The sequence below is a fragment of the Stenella coeruleoalba genome, assembly GCF_951394435.1.
Source record: "Stenella coeruleoalba genome assembly, chromosome: 1".
Lineage (NCBI taxonomy): Eukaryota > Metazoa > Chordata > Mammalia > Artiodactyla > Delphinidae > Stenella > Stenella coeruleoalba.
This window is the reverse complement of record NC_137169.1, coordinates 87,529,247-87,550,803: the sequence shown is the minus strand read 5'-3', so window position 1 is coordinate 87,550,803 and position 21,557 is coordinate 87,529,247. Positions and strand designations below refer to the sequence as shown.

General features: G+C 37.3%; 1 protein-coding gene across 1 annotated transcript in view; it reads right to left on the bottom strand.

Annotated features, from left to right (window-relative positions):
• Positions 1-641: 641 nt before the first annotated feature.
• PALMD (palmdelphin) overlaps positions 642-21,557 on the bottom strand; it is a 55,264-nt gene continuing 34,348 nt past the window's right edge. Inside the window, exons 5-9 of the mRNA XM_079937759.1 lie at positions 7,857-7,971; positions 7,686-7,719; positions 7,452-7,565; positions 5,221-6,315; positions 642-991 (exon numbers count right to left, since the gene is read on the bottom strand). Coding sequence (XP_079793885.1) covers positions 948-991; positions 5,221-6,315; positions 7,452-7,565; positions 7,686-7,719; positions 7,857-7,971 — 1,402 coding nt within the window. The 3' untranslated portion in view covers positions 642-947. The remainder of the gene's footprint in view (positions 992-5,220; positions 6,316-7,451; positions 7,566-7,685; positions 7,720-7,856; positions 7,972-21,557) is intronic.

The window sequence follows — 21,557 nt, the reverse complement described above, 5'->3', positions numbered from 1 at the left end:
TCCAGGGAAAGATGTATTTGAGTGGATTTTGAGGGTGTTGGATGGAGGGCAGTAAACAAGGTAAGGCAGGAAATAATTGGTATGGGAGTATTCTCCTTCAAATCATGATTTAATATCCTGGCAAGAATACTTAGGAATAAAATGTTGTACACTTTCTTATAATGTTTTAATATTAGGATTCTAACTTGTTTACAAGAATTGGTCAAACATTAGATCAGATTTGTGTTGAGAATTTGGGAAGTCCTCCATCCAACAGTCTTGGGTCATAATCAGTCATTGTACCCTGGAATTCACATTGAACTGAATGAAAGAAAAGATGATATTTCAAGAAAACTGAACATATTGGTTATCAACTGTAAAGTCATGTACGCTATCAAGATAATCCAAATCCAGTCCCCAAATATGAGGATAATTATTGCATGCACCTTTAAAATGTATGCGAAGAGTTTTAAGTCTCAATTGAATTGGTCCTTAGCAGGAGGATGTAGTTGTCTTAGAGCCTTGTTGACTTGGGATGGCATGTTTACTTGTCAGAGTTAAAGATGAATATTTCTGTGATGAGGTGCAGTGACTTCCTATGATCTTTCAATCTTTGTGTCAGCAAAATTACAAGGTCAGTTAATAAAATATAGTCGGGCTATTTTAAATAACTTTATTCTTAAATTTAACAAGCTCTTATTAGAAATGCTTTGGTATCAATACAATAAAAATATGTTGGTTTCCCCCCACTGAATCATGTCAAGTAACTGGAAAAGGTAAGTATTTGTTCTCCCCAGCTTTTTTGGTATTTGTTTCAAATAATGACTACTGCTTATTCACATGGCTTAATATGGGTATAATTATAATTTTTTGTAGCTCAGGAAAAAGAAACAAAATATCCGGAAGAGAAATTTGCAAATGTTTCTTAGTTTCTTCTTCAAAGGGTGTTTACGTAGATGGTACACCTCTTAGATAACTTTTTTCCCCAGCTTTGCCATTCTCATCCTTAAGGCTGCAAAATAAAGAAAAAATAGAGAGAGAGTTATAGAAAAAAAAGGTTTACTTTTCACTCTAAATGACCATTACATAGATTGCAGGAAAGTTTGAAACATACCTCAGATGATTTTATCCAACAATGTGAGCATTGTTTTAGTAGCATAAAAAGATAGTAGAAATAATAAGCTATGGTTAACTTAGGGAAGAAGCAGGTTCAGAACTAGAAGGAACCTATTTCTATAAAAATTAAAAGAGCAAACACAGCATAAATTGAGTAAATACAGGATTAGTGCACAGTATCACTATTAGCCATAGGTAAACAGCTATGGGTCAATGACTGTTTTGTGCATATTTCTGAGCTATGTACTACTAAAGAGAAAAAAGGCATTGACATAAACCCTAATTCATGATGGTTGGGTTATCTTTTAACTCATCAAACTTGGTTATCCCAAAGGGCTTCATCCTTGGATATAGAATAGCAAGAACAAAATTTTTAATAATGAAACGATACAAACCAGTATTTAGGAGTTGAAGTCATGATAAAATGTCTTTGTCAAGATATGTTATATGTGCTTTCAAAGGGCAAATTTATCTTTTTGAGAATATTTCACTGCTAATGGTATATTGGATGTAGAAACCATTTTAAAAATGTAGATTTAAAATTCATAACATTTCTCTGATGTTCTGGTATCATGCCATTAATATTTAAGAACAGAGTATAGCTGTCTCAGTCACGTTCCAAAAGTTGAGAGATGCTTTCAAGGCACTGATCATTACAACCATGTGTAATATGGCCCAAGAACCAGCTATTTAACTGTTTGAAAAATTTTGTTTAATTAAAAAAAATCAAAAAGGGAAATCATGTTTTCTTATTTCACAGCCATATATTAGTTGTCTATCAACAAATGAAATGACCCTATTTCTAAGAAGCTCTTTTTCACAAATACGAGAAGGTTGGGGATCTAATATTGTAAGAAGGCCATGGTCATTTTTATTTTCACTCTAATATATGAAATGTTTTCATTTAAATGAAGTCAAAGAGCTTTATTTCCCTTGGAATTTTAAGGGAAATGATTATTTCCAGTGGCAGGATCAAGAATATTCCCTTGAATTCAGGACCAGCTGAGAGAATTTCCTTTGCTCTGTAGCCAGGAGGATGGTGTCGATTGCTGGGAGATGTCGGACGGTGAAACTGAAGGACAGGACTGTGCTTCCACAGCCAGAAGGCAGAAGGCAGAAGGCAAGTCTTTATAGGTTTTACTTTGGGATTTTTGGACTTCTATCTTGCCCATACCAAAAATGAAAACAGAGGAAACGTTCATCTTAAGGGACTTTTGAAGGTCTCTTTTAAGGCTGGGGCAAAATCCTCCTCCCTACAGCTACTCCTCAACTTAGATTCAGTAAATCAGGCATAGCCAGTGTGCTGTGGATTTTCAGTGAAGTTCTTAAAGGACATCCTGGATGTTTGCATCCTCAGGAGTGGGGTAATCCAGTAACTCACTGTCCCGTTTCTTAAGGGGGAAAAAAGAATTCTAGATTGTTAGAATCTGCTCTTCCTTTCTTTAGGCCTACGGTGAGTAGATGGTGTGAGTTCCAAGTAGATGTGTGGGGACACAGCTTCTGGCAATGGGAAGGCCCCTTGGTGTAGCAGCTAAAAGATCTGAGTCATCAGCTCTCCTTTTTACTTCTCCTTTCTGTTCTTCTCTGTTCTATATCTCCTCTCCTCATAGCAATTCAGAGGCACAGTTTTGGCTGGTATTAACTTGAGGGAAGAGAGCTTGCCTCCTTACTCTCGGTGTCCCTTGGCTTCTAATGGTTGCCACAGGTTGGCAATTTTGCCACCAATAGCTTTTGAATCCCCCGGAGCTGAGTTTCCCTACCTCTTCATCCTGAAATGCCACTGACATCTGTAAGAAGGGAGAACAGAGCTAAAAGGAGTACAAAAGTAGGTTGGTGAGGATTACCAAAGGGAGTCAACTGTCTGGCTGGTGGGGATAGTAGGGGAGTCCCAGTAAAAGCTTACAGGGGCCACTCGTTAGATGCATTTGGCATTGAGCCAGATATTTTGAACATGATCCTGTTATATTTATTGATACATAAATAAATAGACATAAATTTGCCTAAATTTTCTTGTTGTGTCTTATCCTTTTCAAAGTTTTGGCTTAAAAATTTGATCTTTAGGGTCTCCAGGCTCCACCTTTTTCCATCTTTCTTCCTCTTCATGTTCTTTTTCAAGTTAAAAATTGCTCTTAGGTCAGGCTTTGATAACAGCATTTACACTAAGAGAAAAGAGACTTACACTTATTAACTATTGTGCCTACTAGGAATATTTATATATAGTAGGGCACCTATACCATAAATAAAGGAATGGACTGAAATGGTGGATTTTCAAGTATCAATATGTATTTTTTTGGGGGGGAGGCGTTTAGAGGGAGAAGCTCAACCTAGTTGGTGCTTGTGAAATTGAAATGCATAGGTGGCTATATATTCTATGAATATGGACGTACCCTGAAGGCATATGTCAATATGATATACTTATTTTAAAAAACCCATTAAAAATATCAGTTCTGTAATCCACATGGTGAATTGGAAAATGGGAATGTAAAATGATGTCATAACAGAAGGCAAGGAATTTGGAGCATTCTGTTTATAAGATGATTTGATTGATAGTACAACATTTGTATTGTTACTTTGTCTGCAAAAGGTCTTCCTGTTTTCATTATTTTAGTTCAGTGGCATGATTAGTGTTGTCTGGAAACATTAGTCACTTCCTGTCTTTTTCTCTGAGATATATGTGTTGACATGGGTAGGGGAGAAGGAATAAGGGTGTTCGGGAGGAGCTGGCTAACATCCAAGTTAAAAAATGGGAGGTTTTATAGTGTGTAATGTCACTGCTCTTGACCATAAACAGCATGCTCCTCTTTTCTAAGTCTTTGGTGGTGTTGTTTAAAAAATGAATTTAAGCTGCAAAGTTTGATCATTCTCGTAACAGAAGGGAGATTTTAGTTTTATCAGGTTTCCGTTGTGCGGACACACCATTCAACTCTGATTTAGGAAGATAATATAAGTGCGCACTTACCAAGAGCTTAGAAATTCTTCAGATAATTAAATTTACAATAGGTATGTTTAATTTAACTACTTAAAAAATGGAAGAGGTCCATTTTATCGTATTATTGGCAACCTAAGACTGGGTTTCTTGGTTGCAGAGGAAGAATCCTTCCTGAACGGTGCAGGTACTACCAACAGTTCTGTAGAATTATCAGGTTTTTTGATTGCTGGATTAGCTGGGACTCAATAGTTATTGCTTTTTAATGAAAATTCTTCTATTAGAACATTTAAAATTACTGTTCCTTTCACAGATCTAGTACGTATGTCTGGGTAATTTGATTTATGTTTTTAGCTATTATAATTCATTTTATCAGCTATTATAATTAATTTTATCATATTCTTATTTATTGTTTACAAATAAATAGAAAACAATATTCAAGTGATAATAAAGAATCTAAAATTGATGAGCTATTAGTTTTGTAGAAAAAGTGTTATTTTCTATTCAATGCTAGAAAAGCTAGATAGCTCTAAAACTTTACAGAGAATGAGAATATGTGGAATGCAAATGTTTAGAAAATAAAAGAATGAAATTTCTAAGTTAGGGAAGATTATGTGACACTAAATGTTATAGATAATGTAGAATAAACTGATATTCTTTTTTAAAATATAGAAAAATTAAGGAAATAAAGTTAATAAAATTATAAAAGTATAGAGAAACAAGATATAACAAAGTAATAAAATATCACATTGAAAGTAAAATTTGTTTCTTGTTTTTTCGTGCAAAATTAAGGCAATTTGTTAACTTATGCAGGAAGTTTAAATCACAGAGAGACACAAAAAAAGAGCTGGCTTCGATTCTCATGGGAAACGATCTAATATTGATCCAACATGGTAGTAATTCAAATACATTTACACCCATACCATGCCAGAAGATGAATTTCAAGTTACTAAGGTCAATCAATGCAGTACCCAAATAAGGCAACAAATTTTTGTTTCACTTTCTTTATCTTTTGAAGTGACTTAGTCACTTTGCTTATGATGATAACAGTTCATATCAGCATTAATAAAAAAATCTTAGCATGTATTAGCTTATGAAGTGGTCAAAAAAAAGCTGAGAGCACGAGGGTTTGGTAACAACACAAAGAGAAGATTATCACAGGACTAGACAGCAGTGACAAACCTTGTCGTTTTTGTTACCTGTTAGGGAGGGATCCTCAGTCCCATCTCCTGCTATCTGAACGTCGAGTGGAGGATGGTGGACAGGGCTGCCTAAGCTTTCTTCTTGCTCTTTCAGGGATATGGAATTTTTGTGGGGAGATTTATGGTTTCTGTTTTCATGGGGATTAACTTCTGATCTCTTTCTTGGAAGTGGTGTTGGTTTGGCAGGCTGGAAAACCTGACTGTAGGGGGCTATGGGATGGTAGGATAGTTTCTCAGCTTCTCCTTCACCCGCCTCCTCCTCATCAATCACAACCAGCTCAGCATGGATGACCCCGTCATATCCCGTCAGAAGCTTCTTTTCTTCCTCATTGTCTTCTGCCTGCTGATAACCCATGAAAATCATTGTCACGGGTTCTTTCTCATCCATGTCAGAAGGCAGGGAATGAACAATATTATATCTAATGTCTTCCTCATCCTCCTGGCAAGTAGGTGAAGAACCCTGGCGTTCTGACTTCCCAACTAGTGCTTCGCTGGGACTCAGTCCCGCCTTTGGAGAGGGAGCATACCTGTCCTGCATTACATTGGATTCTTCCCAAGGAGTCATCAGCCTCTTTTGCTGGGTGTGGGGTGTCTCCTCTGCTTCTTGAAGCATCGATCGGGGTTGAGGTATTGGCCGAACGGGACTGATGTGATTGAAGCTGTTGCCGCTCTCCTCTGAAAGTCCATTGTCCATGTTGTGTGTGGATCTATTCACATCATTACCCAGTCCGTTAGCTTTAATCTTTATCCTTTCTTGAAAGTTTGGTCCAGGAGTTACCTTCTCTCTCTGTGGCGTTGTAGGTCTGCAAAATGGATTGGCATATACAGGCTCATGATACTCTGTTGGGGATTTAGAATTTCTCTCTGAAGCTTGTCTTAAAAGTTCCTCTACTTCAACTGGTGCCAGGCCGTCGGTGCCGTTGTATGCTGCACTGTGATTAGAGCTTACTGCATATACTGACTTTTGCCCATCGTCATAAACTTTTATCCCTGTACCTTTAAAGTCATCTGATGGGAGAGGTATTGAAGACAGGACTGTACTTTCTCCGGTTTTCAAGTCTTTTTCAACTTTGATTTCCATGGCATACAAAGCTGTCGAGAGACAAATTTGATCCCTGATTTAGTTAACTTTTTCTCTTGTTAACTAGCTAGCTTTCACAGTGTTTATTTTTATATTAAGTATCCCCTTTGTGTTCTTTTATGAGATGTCTTTTTAAAATTTCTGATTTTATTCATTAATTCTATAATGACTAATAGTTTAATGACATGGGTTTTTGTGTAAGGATGTATGAAATTACTGAAAAAATGGAAAGGATTGAAGAAGAGAAGCTGATTGGAGAAAAGAAACTGATGGTTCCTAACGGTAAGAATTTTCATTGGGGAACCAAAAGATATCCCCTTTCTAATGAATAAATCCAACACAACAGATTCACATTCTTTACATTGCTCAGGGATCAGATCTTTTTTTTAGTGAGGAAGAATATATCGCTCTGTGCATTACTGTAGATAAAAGGCCAAGCACTGTATATTTTATTGTTACAGCCTTGCTGCACAGGCCAGCAGCCTGTTGAAATTAGAGAGGAGTGTTCTAAAAGTTTCCCAACTGGGAGGTTGTTAAATGTAGAACTGGTATAGAAGAGGGAGGGAGTAGGCTAGAATCACATGCTTCTCATTTTGCCTTATGTTTCTCTTCATTTTTGAATGAATGAATGAATGACTACTTCCTGCAGATAGAGTGTAGCTTCTCTTTTCACTCTAAAATTCAAAGGTTCCCTCTCTGCTCCAATACAAGCCTTCATTTTCCCTGGGGCTTTGAAGTATTAGTGTCATGCAAATCATTCCCACATGGGGGTAAGTAATGCCGAGCCTTCTCAAGGGGAATATTTTCACTTCATTCATTTCATTTCATTTTATTCTAGTGTCTACTACATGGAATATGTTGGGAGAGAGATTTTTGAGCAGGGGAGCTTTGCTTTAAGAGCTTCTTGTTTCCTTCAGGTCTTTATCTTCCCTGTTCTTACCTAGTTTGCAGGGGAATGAAATGCGTGGAATAAATATTGTAACCCCATTATCCCTACTTTTGTAAGTGACTCACATACCTCATGGAACTTTGTAAAATGGACCATTGCTTAACCTGGAAGGATAGAATGTCACAGCAAGTTGCTAATATTTGATGTTGTAAAATCTGAATTTGAGAACCTACCATTGAAGACAGATTTTTTGTATACCTTTTCTATTTTGTTCATCATCTTCTATTCCTTCATTTCTTTCCTTCCTTAATCTGGAAGGTATGTAGGATTTTGGAAGGTCAGGGATATTAGCATAGATGTCTTCAATTGACTCTGTAAAATCAATATTAATTTAAAATATATTTAGAATATATTTACAATAAAGGGAAAAATTCAGTGGACTTGTCAAAAAATATCTCAGTTAGACATAGCATAGGTTGCTCAAAAACATACCTCCTGATGTTTCTTCCTTTTCCACCTTCACAGACTATAAGAAAAAAGAATTCTCCATGATTAATACAGTTTAAAAAATAAATTCTAAATATGGATATACTTTGAAGAATTATATACTATTTGTGGAATCACTTTGGGAGGGATTCAGTTTTTAAATTAGCTAATGCCTACCCGTATTATGTCTTCTGTTGTCCTCTCAACTGATTTTAGTTTCTTTAAAATTGCCACTTCATTGGTTGAGATTTGCAGTTCGGCTTTTTCAAGATCTTGGATCTCTTTCTCAAGTCTGAACAAAAAGATATACTTTATATTACTTAAGACAGTACAAATACAGAGCTCTCAAATATATATTCCCCATACACAAACTTTACTTGGAATATTAAATGTAAGTATCCAGATACCTTCTAAGAACGTAGCATCACACCAAACATCACATTAAGTACATAGAAGATACCCAATACCTGAATTTGGCTCAACAATTTTCAATGAAAGTTTTTTTATTTTTTATTTTTGACAAAGGGGATTCTTAGGTAAAATATTTGACCCTTGGTCCCATTTTCTTCATTGCGACTACTAATGTTACTTCCACATGAAACAGAGATTTGTTTTACAAAGAGACTTAAGTTTAAAGTTGGACCAAAAGGAATGGTCCATCTGTCATTATCCTTCAGATTGTTAATTTTTCTTACACAAGTTTTCATATAAATTGTTTGGAGAAAACATTATAATTTTATTTTCTAGCCAAGCAACACTTTGTAACATTATAATTATTAAATTTGATTTAAAATCATAGATATTTAACACTTAAAAACCCTGCATATCCTAACATTGAGAATGACACTTCATTTTAATTTCACAGTTCTCTAAAAGTTGTACCATATTATAGAGAGTAGAGTGAAGAGGTGAGAAATGGACAAAATCTAGTACAGTGGCCTCAGCTGCTGCTGTTTATGGAGACTACGTTTCCTAGAAAAAAAAATGTTATCACATGGCCTGACAAAGTATAAGGGAACTCGTAGGGACAGAAACAGACATTTGAAATTAGATTGTTGCTTTCTGAGCTGGTATCTAGACTAGTTTAGAGCTACATGTCTGATTCAAGTTAATTCCAGGGTGTGGCATCGTGACCTCTATCCTGGATAAAAACACACAACCACTAGCATTCACAAAGTTAGTAAAGCTGGCCCTGGGCAGCCGTGAAACGCATGTAGTTTCTCAGCCAAATACTCCTAGCTCTCAAATAAGCTGCCTCAAAAGATGGCTGCTTCGATATAGCGTGCTAGTTCAGATGACAGCTGTGGGTATTACTGTCAGCTAAGATAATTGTCAGTTATTTTGACTTCCTTCTTTAAGATGGTCATGCATCTGGCAGCTCAAAATTCCTGTGCCACTGTCACACCAATACAAGTCCAAGCAGATCATTCTCCTACTTGTTGGTTTCGTTTCAAAATTCTGACTTTCCTCCTGCCCCTAGCTGTTGGTAGTTGGCTGTTTATAGCTAAGGAGATTTTCTTGCATATCATAGAACTCCAAGTAAAATGCAGTACCTCTGGTTTCTCAGAAGTTACTGAGATGTGATGCCATTCTATTAAATTCCCTCCACATCCATGGAGGACATTTGCCCATCAGTAGAGTTGTGGGGATATATGTTGGTTGGTACAGTAGAAACTTCTATACTGAAAGTGATGTATCTGGATTATTCTGTTTCTGCTACTCACGACTTGTGAGAGCCAATTCTTTTAACTGGCCTGGAACTCAGTTTTGTAACATGTACAATGAGAATATAGCACCTGCCTTACTTTATACAGAAACATGGTGAAGCTAAGAAGCAGTGATGTATTTGAAAGCACATTACATATAATTGATATCAGATGTAAATGTTATTATGGTATAATTATCAAAGGTTTTCTGCAATACACCATGTCTATTCCATGTCCTGTTCTGCAGGGTCCTTTACCTGACAGCATGTTAGAGACAGTCTAATGAGGGGTTTTTGGGTAGAAAACAAGAAGTTTCAAGTCATTGCTGTATAAAGTTCTGGGACCTCAGGATCCAGCTGTGGAACCAGGCGGACCTGGGTTTGAATTCTGGTTCATCTGTCAAGTTCCTGGGTGACCCTAGACAAGTCACCAGACCTTGCTAAGTCTCATTGTCTTCATTCATTCATTCAAAATGTTTGTTTAGCATCTACTTTATACCAGGCACTATCCTATTTGCTGGGTTATAACAGTGAACAAAACAGAGTTCCTGTCCTCAAGGAGTTTACATTCTAGTGGACAACACACTAACACAGGGGTCGGCAAATAGTAAATACTTTAGGCTTTGCAGGCCACGTTTGGTTTCTGTTGCATATTCATCTTTCGTATTTTCCATTTTATAACCTTTTAATAATATAAAAACAATTTCTAGCTCATGGCTATATAAAAAGTAGGCCAGGGCTAGATTTGCCAACTCCTGTAAATGTTGTGTGTGTATGACCCAGGATCAAATCTAGCCCTGGACTTTATATATATATACATATACGTATATATACATATACACACCTCATATATATACTTATAAACACACATATATGCAAATATATATACATAATAAACAAATATGTGTATATGCACACATATATACATTTATTTATGAAGAAAAATGTTTCCATGAAAAAAGTAGCATAAGGACTATAAACGGAAGAATAAGGGAGACGGAGAGTGCCTGGGGAGGGGGCTCTATTTTACAGAGTGTGGTGATGGGGAGTCTTTCTGACAAAGTGTCATTTGAGTAGAGATTGAAGGAAGTGAAGGAGGGACACACAAGGGTGTCGTGGGAGTGTGCTTCATAGAGAGGGAAGAGTAATTTGAAAACTTGAAATGAGAGGCAAGGGAATAAGGAGCTGAGTGGTGAGAAATAAAGTCAGAGAGGGGGTAGCCGCCAGATCATGGGGGGCCTTCGGCATAGTAAGGCCTTTGGGGAGCCTTTGGGAATTCTGAGCAGATGAGAAACATGCCAAGACATGAAATTTAAACAATTACATTGGCTGCGGTGTTGAAAATAGACTGGAGGGGGGCAAACATGGAGGTTTCAGTTGTTGAAATAATTCAGACGAAGATGGCTTAATCCAGGGTCCTTGCTGGTAGAAGAGTGAGAAGTGATTGGATGCTGGAAATATTTCAAAGGAAGAGCTGCCGGGCTATGTCGATAGATTACATGTGAGAAGTGAGAGAAAGAGAGATGTCAAAGGTGATTCCAATGTTTGTAATCTGAATAATTGAAAAAATGTGAATGCAATTGACCAAACTAACCTGCAAAGGAGAAGGAAGGAGCTTGGTGGGGAAGTGTTAAATGTGAGACAGTCAAATGGTGATATGGAGAGGACAGATATAAAAGTTGGGAGCTCAGTGAAGTCTGGGTTTGAAGATATAAAGTTGGGAGTTGGTATTTATAGCCATAGGAGTGGATAAGATTTCCTAGAAAGTTAGGGATTCCAAGGACTGAATCCTGGGGCAATTAAGCATTTAGAGGTCTGGGCAATGTTATCTACTTCGTAGGGTTTAATAAGGAATAAAATAAAAGAAATAGCGAGCACTTGGCAAATGCTAGTTTCCTCCTGTCTCTGCCCTTTTCTATTCCTGGGGCACAGAGATAGAGCTCTTGATCTGCCTGGGCAATTACATCTCAGGGAAGTATGAAATGCGCTGGTATTGGTAGTTGTTTTCCTCTGTAGAGAGGCCCATGCGTAACGAAATGTCATGTAGTTCTCATGAATATCTTTAGACTAATATTGTAAGAATATGAGGTTGAAAGCCTGCTAACCTCGTCAGAGTATCTGCTAATGAATGTTTTTGAAGGTTTTCAAGTCCTCAGTGAAAGCTGAATTAATATGAGGTTGTCGTCGAATGACACATCATGATATGTTTGTGAAAACAAAATAGAAACAAACACGCACCCCCTTCTCTTCTTTATAACAATTACAACCAACTCTCCATTAAATAGGTTAATAAGGAAGTATCTTGGTGCTAATTACTTAGAATTGCAAAATTCTGCCAGGAGATGCTTACTGGCATAGAGCATTTCTTAAAATTCTCACTTCAATGTGCTATTTTTATATGTTGATTTGATACTTCTGTATATTATTTGTGGATAACATAAATATTATTAAGAGAAAAACTTTAGATGTTTTTTGTTCTGACAAAGCTTTCTAAAAGATTAGAATGTCAGTGGAAGTAATGGGAGACCTAGGAAATAGTAATTGAAGATAAGGAACCGGCTTCTCTCTAGCCTACCCTCTCAAAAGACCAGAACTCAGAGGGGCAGGCACTGTGGTAGCCCAGCTGTAGAAGAAGAGTCCTCACAACCTCTACACCAGATGATGTAACAAGTTTTTGAGGAATGAGGATTCTTAAGGAACATAAAACAAAAATTACAACTGGTAGGCAGGTGCTATCTTTGTATCGTTAGTACAGTGGGTCTCAACTGATGGCAGTCTCCTCTCTGAGGTCATTCGGCAATGTCTGGACACATTTTTGGTTGTCAAAGCTTGAGAAGTGATACTGGCATCTAGTGGTAGAGGCTGGGGATGCTGCTAAACATCCTAAATGCACGGCACAGTCCCCCACAACAAACACTTATCTGGTTCAAACTGTCAATAGTGCTGAAGTGGAGAAACGCTGGGCACCTAATACAGTGCCTGGTGTAGTATAGGTGCTTGATACATGCTTTACAAGAGATTTTGAAATATCTACCTCTGGTATATTTTTACTTTTTCCTCATTATTTCTCTCTTCCATTTAGCTGTAATATAGAATCCAAACTTATTATTTTTTGAATAGAATTTGATCATCCTATTTTTATTTAAAATTATCATTTGGGTTCACTTGATTTTCAAATTGCTCTCTCTCTATATATAAATATATATTTATTTCCTGGCTCAGTGACCATTCATAATTGAGAGTATACTTAACCCTGATTTGAAGCTCCAAAAATGCAGGGAATTCCCTGGCAGTCCAGTGGTTAAGACTCTGTGCTCTCACTGCTGAGGGCCCAGGTTCAATACCTGATTGGGGAACTAAGATCCCACAAGCCGTGTCGTGCAGCCCAAAAGAAAACAAAACCAAACAAAATGCAGGGCTTAAATTAGGGCTTCATATCCAATCCTTTTCTAAAGGTTTCGGGTGGAGAGAAAATTTAGCAAGTATAAGTGAAGAATTGGGGAAATATATATCTATATATCTGTATGTGTGTATAGGTACATTCGTGTATACACATATATGTATATATGTATGTCTGTATTTTTGTGTGTGCATATATAAAATTTTAGTTTTACATATAAAAATATAAATTTATGTGTATATACATGCATATGTAAAACTAATTTTTTTTTTTACTTGGAAAGCTTCGGGTAGGTCGCTGGGGGATAACTCTCTAACTTTGATCTACTTATCTCTCAGCTGATGGGTTAGAATTTCCATAAGTGCTACCACCCCCATCTCTAGAAGGTATTACCTTCCCGAATGGGAATTAAGCTCCTAGAAATGCTGATTCAGTTTGGTGAGAAACAGGCAGCAGAGAAAGAGAAATATCCTTCCTGGTGCCTCCTGGGCTCTTAGGCGGGGTCTGATGGATGAGTTAGTACCTCTCTCAGTTTCTGAGAGATGGTGAGCAGGCATCATGTGCCAATTTAGATAAGCAAAGTACATGAAAAAGGATTTGTAATGCTATCCATTATTAGAATCTTTCTTCTCCTTGCTTATTTGCTGGAGAAAAAGAGGGTTATTTTCAAGAGCTCCCTAGGTGAAAGCAGGTAGCTTTCATTTCATGCACTGTTCTAGCAATAATTTTCCTTAATCATCATGAGATAATATCCCCAATCCAATTCCAACATGCAAGTTATTGTCTTAGAAAAAGGACAGCACATTAACACTGCATGCACCAAGAAAGGGTTATTTCAGAAGGCAATTTTTCTGCTGCTAAGGGTCCATTTATCTCTTTCAGTTTTTGGTGGTGTTAACAAGGATTAACAACCTGACAGGCTTTGCTATCAGGCGCCAAACAAACGAGAAATCAGGAGAAAAAAATTCAAAAGTTTATGCCCTACCTTACAGTACTTCACTTGTTAGCAATTATAACAACATTTAATATGTACTGCGTATTTACACCGTACCAGGCACTGGCCTAATTAGTCCTCACAACACCCCCCAGGAGTACTGTTATTAGTTCCTTTCAACAGGTGAGCAAACTGGGCACCTAGAAAGACAACTGGTCCAGAGGCTTACAGGTAGCCTGTGACAGGATGGAATTTGAAATCAAGTCTCCGCCAAGAGAGCCTGAGCTCTGAACTCCCTGCTGATTAGCCACGATGGGAACAAAACTTTAAAAAATGGATTCTTATGAACTTACAAACAACATTCATTTGCTCAACAGTACAAAAGGATTTTTTTTTTTTACTTTCTGTGATAATAAAGTGAAGATTGAAATGCTAGCTGGGGTCTACCACAATGTAACAGTGCTGACTCATTACCTGTAAAGCTAATATTTCTCTCCTGGTCTTCATTGGAGTGATTTTGTTGTGCAGAGAACTTCTCTGCTTAGTGGTCTAGTCAGTATGACCAGGATTAAAGTCCAGGCTTTGTCATTTTTCTCTTTGGCTGCTTGAGTCTGGTTTTTGGTAGGAGTTCTTAGAATAGTCTTTTTCAAAGAGTCTGAGGTTTTCCAACCTAGTGCTACTTTATAGAGAGATTTTCTTTGCTTGGACACAAGATTATTGTTCAAAATAATGGAAGCTTTAGGTCTTAAATATAAAGCTGGTTATACAATTTGATTACAACTCCACAATTTGAATGTAACCACCAATGCTATGTTTGAAATTAAATTTATGACTGGCTTTAGCTATATACTTTGAAAGGACTGATGAATTAATACTTATGTCTTGGTAACTCAAGCTCTCTTATTAAAAGCCAGGACTACATAGAGAGGGCGCCAAATGGCCACTTCTCTGGGATGGCCTGAGTCAGCAGTTCTTAGACCCAGGCTGTGCCACTATTGATGTACCTCTGAGACCAGTTGATGGACGTGCTAGGACCATCTCTCCAAGCCCACCGCAGGCTAGACAAAGAAGGACCCAGTTTCTTTTTTGGGACTTACAGGCTCTCAGATATGTTTGCCTCCAACAGGGTGTTGAATTCAACGTGGAGTTGTAAGCAGTTGTAATCCCTGACTCTTCCCTTGGGCCAGAGATTCTTTCTTTTCTTCCCCACTGAATCTTGGGAGAACAGGAGGTGACTGGTGGTTTACCTATGTTTCGTGAGGGTTTTTTTTTTGGTGGGGGGAGGTCCACTTTTTTTCCCCAGCTCTACCCATGGAAACAGAAAGTAAGCTCATATCAAAGCTAACTCACTTGGCATAATTATTGACCCCCTCCAAGCTTCAGTTTTCTCATTTAAGGAATAATATTCACAAAGGGTTGTTTTGAGGAGGTAAATGAGATAATGTTTGTAAGTCTCTAGCACAGGGCTTGACATAGAGGAATTCCTAAATAATGATTAGTTACTCCTTTACTCTTCCTCAGTTTTCTAGGGAGAGGAGGGCCCTCTCTGACAACTCCAGTGAAAGAGAAAACCTACCGGGTCCATTTTTGGATTTGATCTTCAACCTTGAAAGCAATGATTTTAGAGCAAGCATGGTGCTAATATAGCATCAGAAACACACCTGTCACCTAGAGGGGTGGGATGGGGAGGATGGGAGCGAGACTCAGGAGGGAGGAGATGTGGGGATATATGTGTATGCATCACTGATTCACTTTGTTATAAAGCAGAAACTGGCACACCATTGTGGAGCAATTATACTCCAATAAAGAGGTTAAAAAAAAGATAATAAACATGTATAACACCCCCCCAAAAATAAAATAAAATAAAATGTGCTCCACTCCAAAAAAAAAAAAAGAAACACACCTGTCCTTGAAAATACCGTTCTAGACAGAACAGAAAAAGCAGTGCTCCAGCATTATTAGAATTTTCATAACATTTATGGGGATAGTGTCTATTTAATAAATGCAATTTAATAAACAATGTCTATTTAATTAAAGAAAGAATATGCTAGTTTGCTTTGACAACCCACTGATTTCTCCCCAAATCCATTTCTCCTGTTCTTTTTAGTAATAGAACTCCCTGAGTTTTATGTGTCTCCCTGCTGCCCTCCTACAGACTACGTTTCCCAGTCTTATTTGCATTGAAATGATGTCATGTGACTAAATTCTGGCCAATAGCGTATTAGCAAGCGTGACCTCTGGAATTTTCAGGTCATATCCTTAAACTAGAGCTCTTTGCCCTCCATTTATCTTCCCCTTCCTAAGCTGAAATGCAGATGTGGTGATGGTCAGCTGCCTTTAACCTTACAACCAAGGGCATCCCTTAGGGGGTAGCAAAGCAATAACACAGAAAGAAACAGGGTCTCTTGATCATCTCATGTAATGTTGCCGCTCCCCTCCCTTGAATTTCTCCCAGCTAGGATTGTTATGTGTAGGAGGAAAATGAACCTTTCTAATCCTGTTTAAGCCACTGTTCTTCTGGAGGCTTTTAAAGCAAAAAAACCAGTATGTTAATTATTGTATAACCTTCTGGAGGATGAGTCTTGGTGTGACAAATTTTATGAAATTTTTTCATAATTTTTTTTGTTGACTTGCAGAATTAATCATTAGTATCTTGCATTTCAGGTAGTTCACCAGTAGCAATAGAATAATAAATCAGTCTTTGCTCCAAGTGGTTAAAGAATTTACATGTTTCTAAATGATATATCAAATCTGACATGGTTTGTGTTGACATAAGCTAGTTAATATTGAATGGCTAAAGTTTGCAATGAAAAAAGGGAGTCATTTTATTTTTTAATCATAACTCATCTAAAAAATTTGCTCTGAAATTGCAATGGATACTATTGAATACACATAGTTGATGACTTTAATCAGGTATTCTTGACTGTTGTGTGTTGATCACATGTAATGGGCAGATACATTATTACTAATGGGTCAGAGGTTATAGATATTTTATCTTTACAGATAATGTGGCCAATGGGAATGTCAAACTATATTTTCCAAATAAAATTGGGAGTATGTAATCAGGTAGGAAGTAGGCTGTTTTGTTTTATTTTTAAAGTTGGGGTCCAATAACTTTCATCAAACATTTAACAGACTTATATTAAGCACCTACTACATGTCAGGCACATTTTTTCACCAAACTGAAATAAAAGTATATCAAAAAAGATGAAGAATGCTCCTATGCGTGGACATAGGACAAGAATTGCCTTTCAATCGGCCCTTGCCGAAGAGCATGTATAATAAGAAAGCTCTAACCCACAAGTGCAAACAATCACATGCCACGGGTAAGCCTGCCAGAGAATTAAAGGGCATTTGGCATACAGCAAACGCTGTTTGCCCCGAGTCAGATCTACTGCCTCTAACCCTGAGCACTGAAGAACAGGACAAGCAATACAGCACAGTAGCTTCAAGATAACTAGAAGCAGAGAGCTGGCCCAACAGTGACATTGAAACAAGTGTCAGTTTGCTCTGATAATTGGGAACAGAGCAGATGTTTAGAAAAGCTGAATAATTTATAGTTACATGTGAGCAGATTTTACAGGGGTGAATCTCGTCTCCTAATATAACTGTAAATATTAACAATTATCTTTTGGGCAGACAATACTATCACGATTTGAAACTGCCTGGTAGGCATTCAAGAGAGTGATTTAGTAGAAAACCAAACCCTCTCATTCAGAATAATATTTTGTAAATTAATGTATGCATTTGCCATGAAAAACAAGAATCCAAACCGGTTTTCAGAGAATAAGCTATTTTTATGTGCGAGTTACACATGTGATTTTCAAATGAACACAAATAGAAGTACACCCAGGAGGTTGGTGTGATATGGCAAATTGGTTAGTTATGGGCTTCTCAGATGTTCTGCCAGTGACCTTCAAATACTGTCGTAGCCAGGTCGTGGCAAGTTAACTGCAGATATGCTTATCCATGATTTTGGAAAGCTTTTTTTTCTTAAAAAAAAATAAGCTGTAGGGGAAAACTAATTTTAGTGAATATACTACTTGTAACCATATTATGAAATGACAAAACATGTTCAGTGATGTATACAGCCAGTGACTCTCTCCATTCAGCAATAATTACTGGCTTAGTGTCTTGTAACCCTTAACATTTATCTCTGACACTATTATAGAGCAGCCACTATATTTTCTACTTTCTATCCACTTCATTATGACTTTGCGCCTAGTGTTAATTGTTCATATTTGATGCCACGAACAGGACTCTTATTATTTGAACACCAAAAATGTAAATTCCAACCTCAGTATAACACAGAATAACCAACAAAGACCAGTTAGCCTGGGGTGGTCTAAATGAACTAAGTGACATTTGTTTTATGTCAGACAAAAGTTGCATTGCAAGGGGGTGGTGTGGAAGTTTTCTGAGCTATAAATTTAGTGTCTGGGGACTCTCCTGGGGAATGGGGAAGCCTAGGCCCTATGGCAGCGCAGACCCTTTCTCTAACACGATGAGTCTCTGCTTTTGAACATGACCGCCACCTGGAAGATGGATCACTGAAACGAACTCTCCTTCCACTTTCTGGATTGTTCAGTTGTTCCTTTTTTCCTTCTCTACTCATGCCAATACAGCCAAAGATCTATGACATCCCTGTTAACTGCCTTAAACTTGTGTTTCAAGTTACCGAATATTGTATTGAATGAGATATTTAATGTAAAAGTACATTGAAAAGTTAAAGGGTGTAAAGAGAGGTAAACAAATAAAAATTTGCTTTGAGGAGTTTATGATTCTTAAATCTCCTCTAGAAGAACAAAGACTTATATGTGGCAGGTTCTTAATAAATGTTCATTGAAATGAATCCAGAATAAGCAGGGTGAAGCATGATGGAAAGGGTCTGGAATCAGAAAGATCTGTGTGTGACTTACAGGTCAGTTGTTAAAAGATTCATAGCTTTCTGTGCTTTAGTGTCTGTATGTGTAAAACAAGGCTAATTAGACTTCCTTCAGAGAACTGTCCTTCTCAAAATAATGCTTAGTACATAATATGTACTCTGTAAAGGATAGCTGTTGTTACTGAATTGCAGTCGGGTGAGGAGAGGACTCTCAGGTTATTCTAATCTACCTCTCAGCTTACCATTGTGGTGGGGGAGTGTTTATTCTAGGTAACCATTTAATCCTTATTTCTACTAACATATAAACGAGATTGGCAGGTATGAGCAAGAGAGAATGCTGGAAGGCAGGGATAAGGAAATAAAAGAGCATATGAAGAAGGGGGAAAGTGAGAAAGTAAAATGATGAGGTGATAAAACATGCTATCAACAATTGCCTCAAAAACCAGGGGCACTATAGCCACGTAACTTTGCCCTTGACTCAAGATAGTTGGGTGTTTGTTTTTTATTTTTTAAAAAATTTCAAGATATTCCTTTGTAGTTTACTAACATTCAAATCACTGTCTGATCTTCATCTGGTCTCCTTAAATATGTGGTATTTTCAAGTCCATTCATCCATCCATCATTCATTCATTTATTAAGCTATGTAGTCATAGATATTCCTACTATGTGCTAGGAATTGTATTTTTTTGTGGGGGGAGATAAATTTTCCCCCTTTCCTTATGCTGGAAATTTGGTTAACTTAGCTCTTTTTGTTAAATTAAAAAAGCTCCTGAATTAAAAATAATCAGAATATCTGGGAAATTAAAAATAACCACAGATGAACTCTTACAAATCTGGTAAACCAGTTAGTCAAATACTGGCAGTGAAAAACATGCTTGGAATGATTTTGACTCAGATAATTGCCTCAGAATGATTTCTTGTGTGTTTCTAGGCAACAGCAAATTTAAGAAGAAACAAATGGTGGGGTTTTTTCCTCCCTTTTTGCCTTTTCCCCCTTTATCTTCTCTTATGTTGTCACAGAAGAGCAGCTTGTCTATCTCCGTGCAATGTGATGTTAGATGTGGCTGGTTGGGTCAGAGCAGGAAAACAGAAATATTTAGCCTGTGATATTTTCCATGCAGCATGTGCCACTGTGTTTGATGAGACATTATTTTCACTAAGGTACAATTGGTTTGTACAGGTAGATAAGAACATTAGGTAGTGGTTAAACTTGGATAGAAATAATAATGAGCTAAACTTTGATAAACCATAACCAGCGACAAAGTCATTTAACCTTTATATTTCTATAGCAGTACTTTGGGTTCCTTTTTGAAATTGAATCTTGCCTGCTATCTTTTGAGTTAACTGAGTAGTTTATTGCTCTACGTGCTGTTGAGCAGAGTGCATTTTCTAGTTGTCCATCTCCACTTGTGGAGGGATTTCCCTTAAGTGATGTGAGTCAGCTATAGCTGCTATAACAGCCCACTATCCAGCTTTTCTCATGACATTCAATCACATAGAAATCCAAGCTTCACATGCACCTTCCCCTGAGTACGATACATGGAAGGCAGTTTCTGCCTATTTGGAGACAAATGAAAGTGCATTAAAGAAAGGCAGATGGTCAGAAGGGTACTTTGGAATATTAAATGTTACTAGGGAACATTTAATCAGAAGTAGATAATCCTTCTCAAAGGAAATGCAGTATATTTGCATCAGTCTCCTTGGCAGTTAACCTTTTGCATTTTAAGCTTATGACGTTTCTTTCAGGCACTCTGTGTACTCCAGTTGAAGTCAGAGGTCTTTGGACACAGTACAAAAAGTAGCAAGTATGTGGAAGGGAGCTTGATGCAAGGCAGTTTGGCAGAGGGAGTCATGGAGAACTGCAGGGTAGCTAGATAGCAAAGAGGAACCTAGCAAGTGAATGACATAGCTCCCTTGGACACTTCTTAGGGTGCTTGGGGTGTCTTTTGAGGGTAGGTATTGGATGGAGGAAAGCAGCAGAAGCGATAGAACAGGATTTCTAATTCAGCCTATAAATCTGTGCACATTAATATTTGGATTGAGAAGTCAGTGCTGGATTTGCACCTGTGCCTACAATCAGGAAGTAAAGGGTTCAGTGGTCACACTAAGAGCAGGGCTCATTTGGGAGGCAAATTGAAACTCTAATTTGAGCAAAGTGATTCAGAAGATGTTCAATAGAGTTTTCCCCCTGGGAATGTTTTCTCCTAAGGTATTAATCAGGGCACAAGTCAAAGTGCTCACTAATATTGTTCCAGAGCTAACGTGTGACTCAGAAACAAGAACTATGGAAACCCACTTAGTTTCTGAAATGTTGCCTCTCTTTGAAAGGAAAAATGAGAGGATAAATATGAAGACATACTTTACTTAAAGGTTATGTGTGAGTCAGGGAAACTCTGAGTGCTTTTAATATGATAAAGAGTCACATGAATGTCTCTATAAAATGATGCATATAAAAGTGAAATGATAGCATGGATTGGAAATTAAAAATGCTGTAGAGCATAGCTTTTGTAGGATTTAACTTTTGTAAAATTTTGCTATGGATCCAAGACACAATTTATTTTTATGATTAGGAGTTTTAATTCTATTTTAAATTCTGGCTCTTAATTTTTTAGCTGTATGACATGGGGCAAATTAGCCTCTATAAATGTCAGTTTTCTCACCTGTTAAATGTTATCTCCCTCATAAGATGGTTGTGAGAATTCACGAAATAATATATATGAAGTGCTTAGTACAGTGCCTGAGGGTCTACAACAAATGCTCTGTAAAAATTAACTGATATTATTAACATTTTAGTCTTCAAACCATAAAGAAAATCCATCAATTATTTTCCATATGGAAAGAATCTTAGTTGGGGGATAACCTAAGATTACTCAAAGAAAAAGATTCTTTGTACTAGCATAAAGAAATGAGAGTTCTTAGCCAAAAGATGAAAATCTCCAGATAAAGCTCTAGGC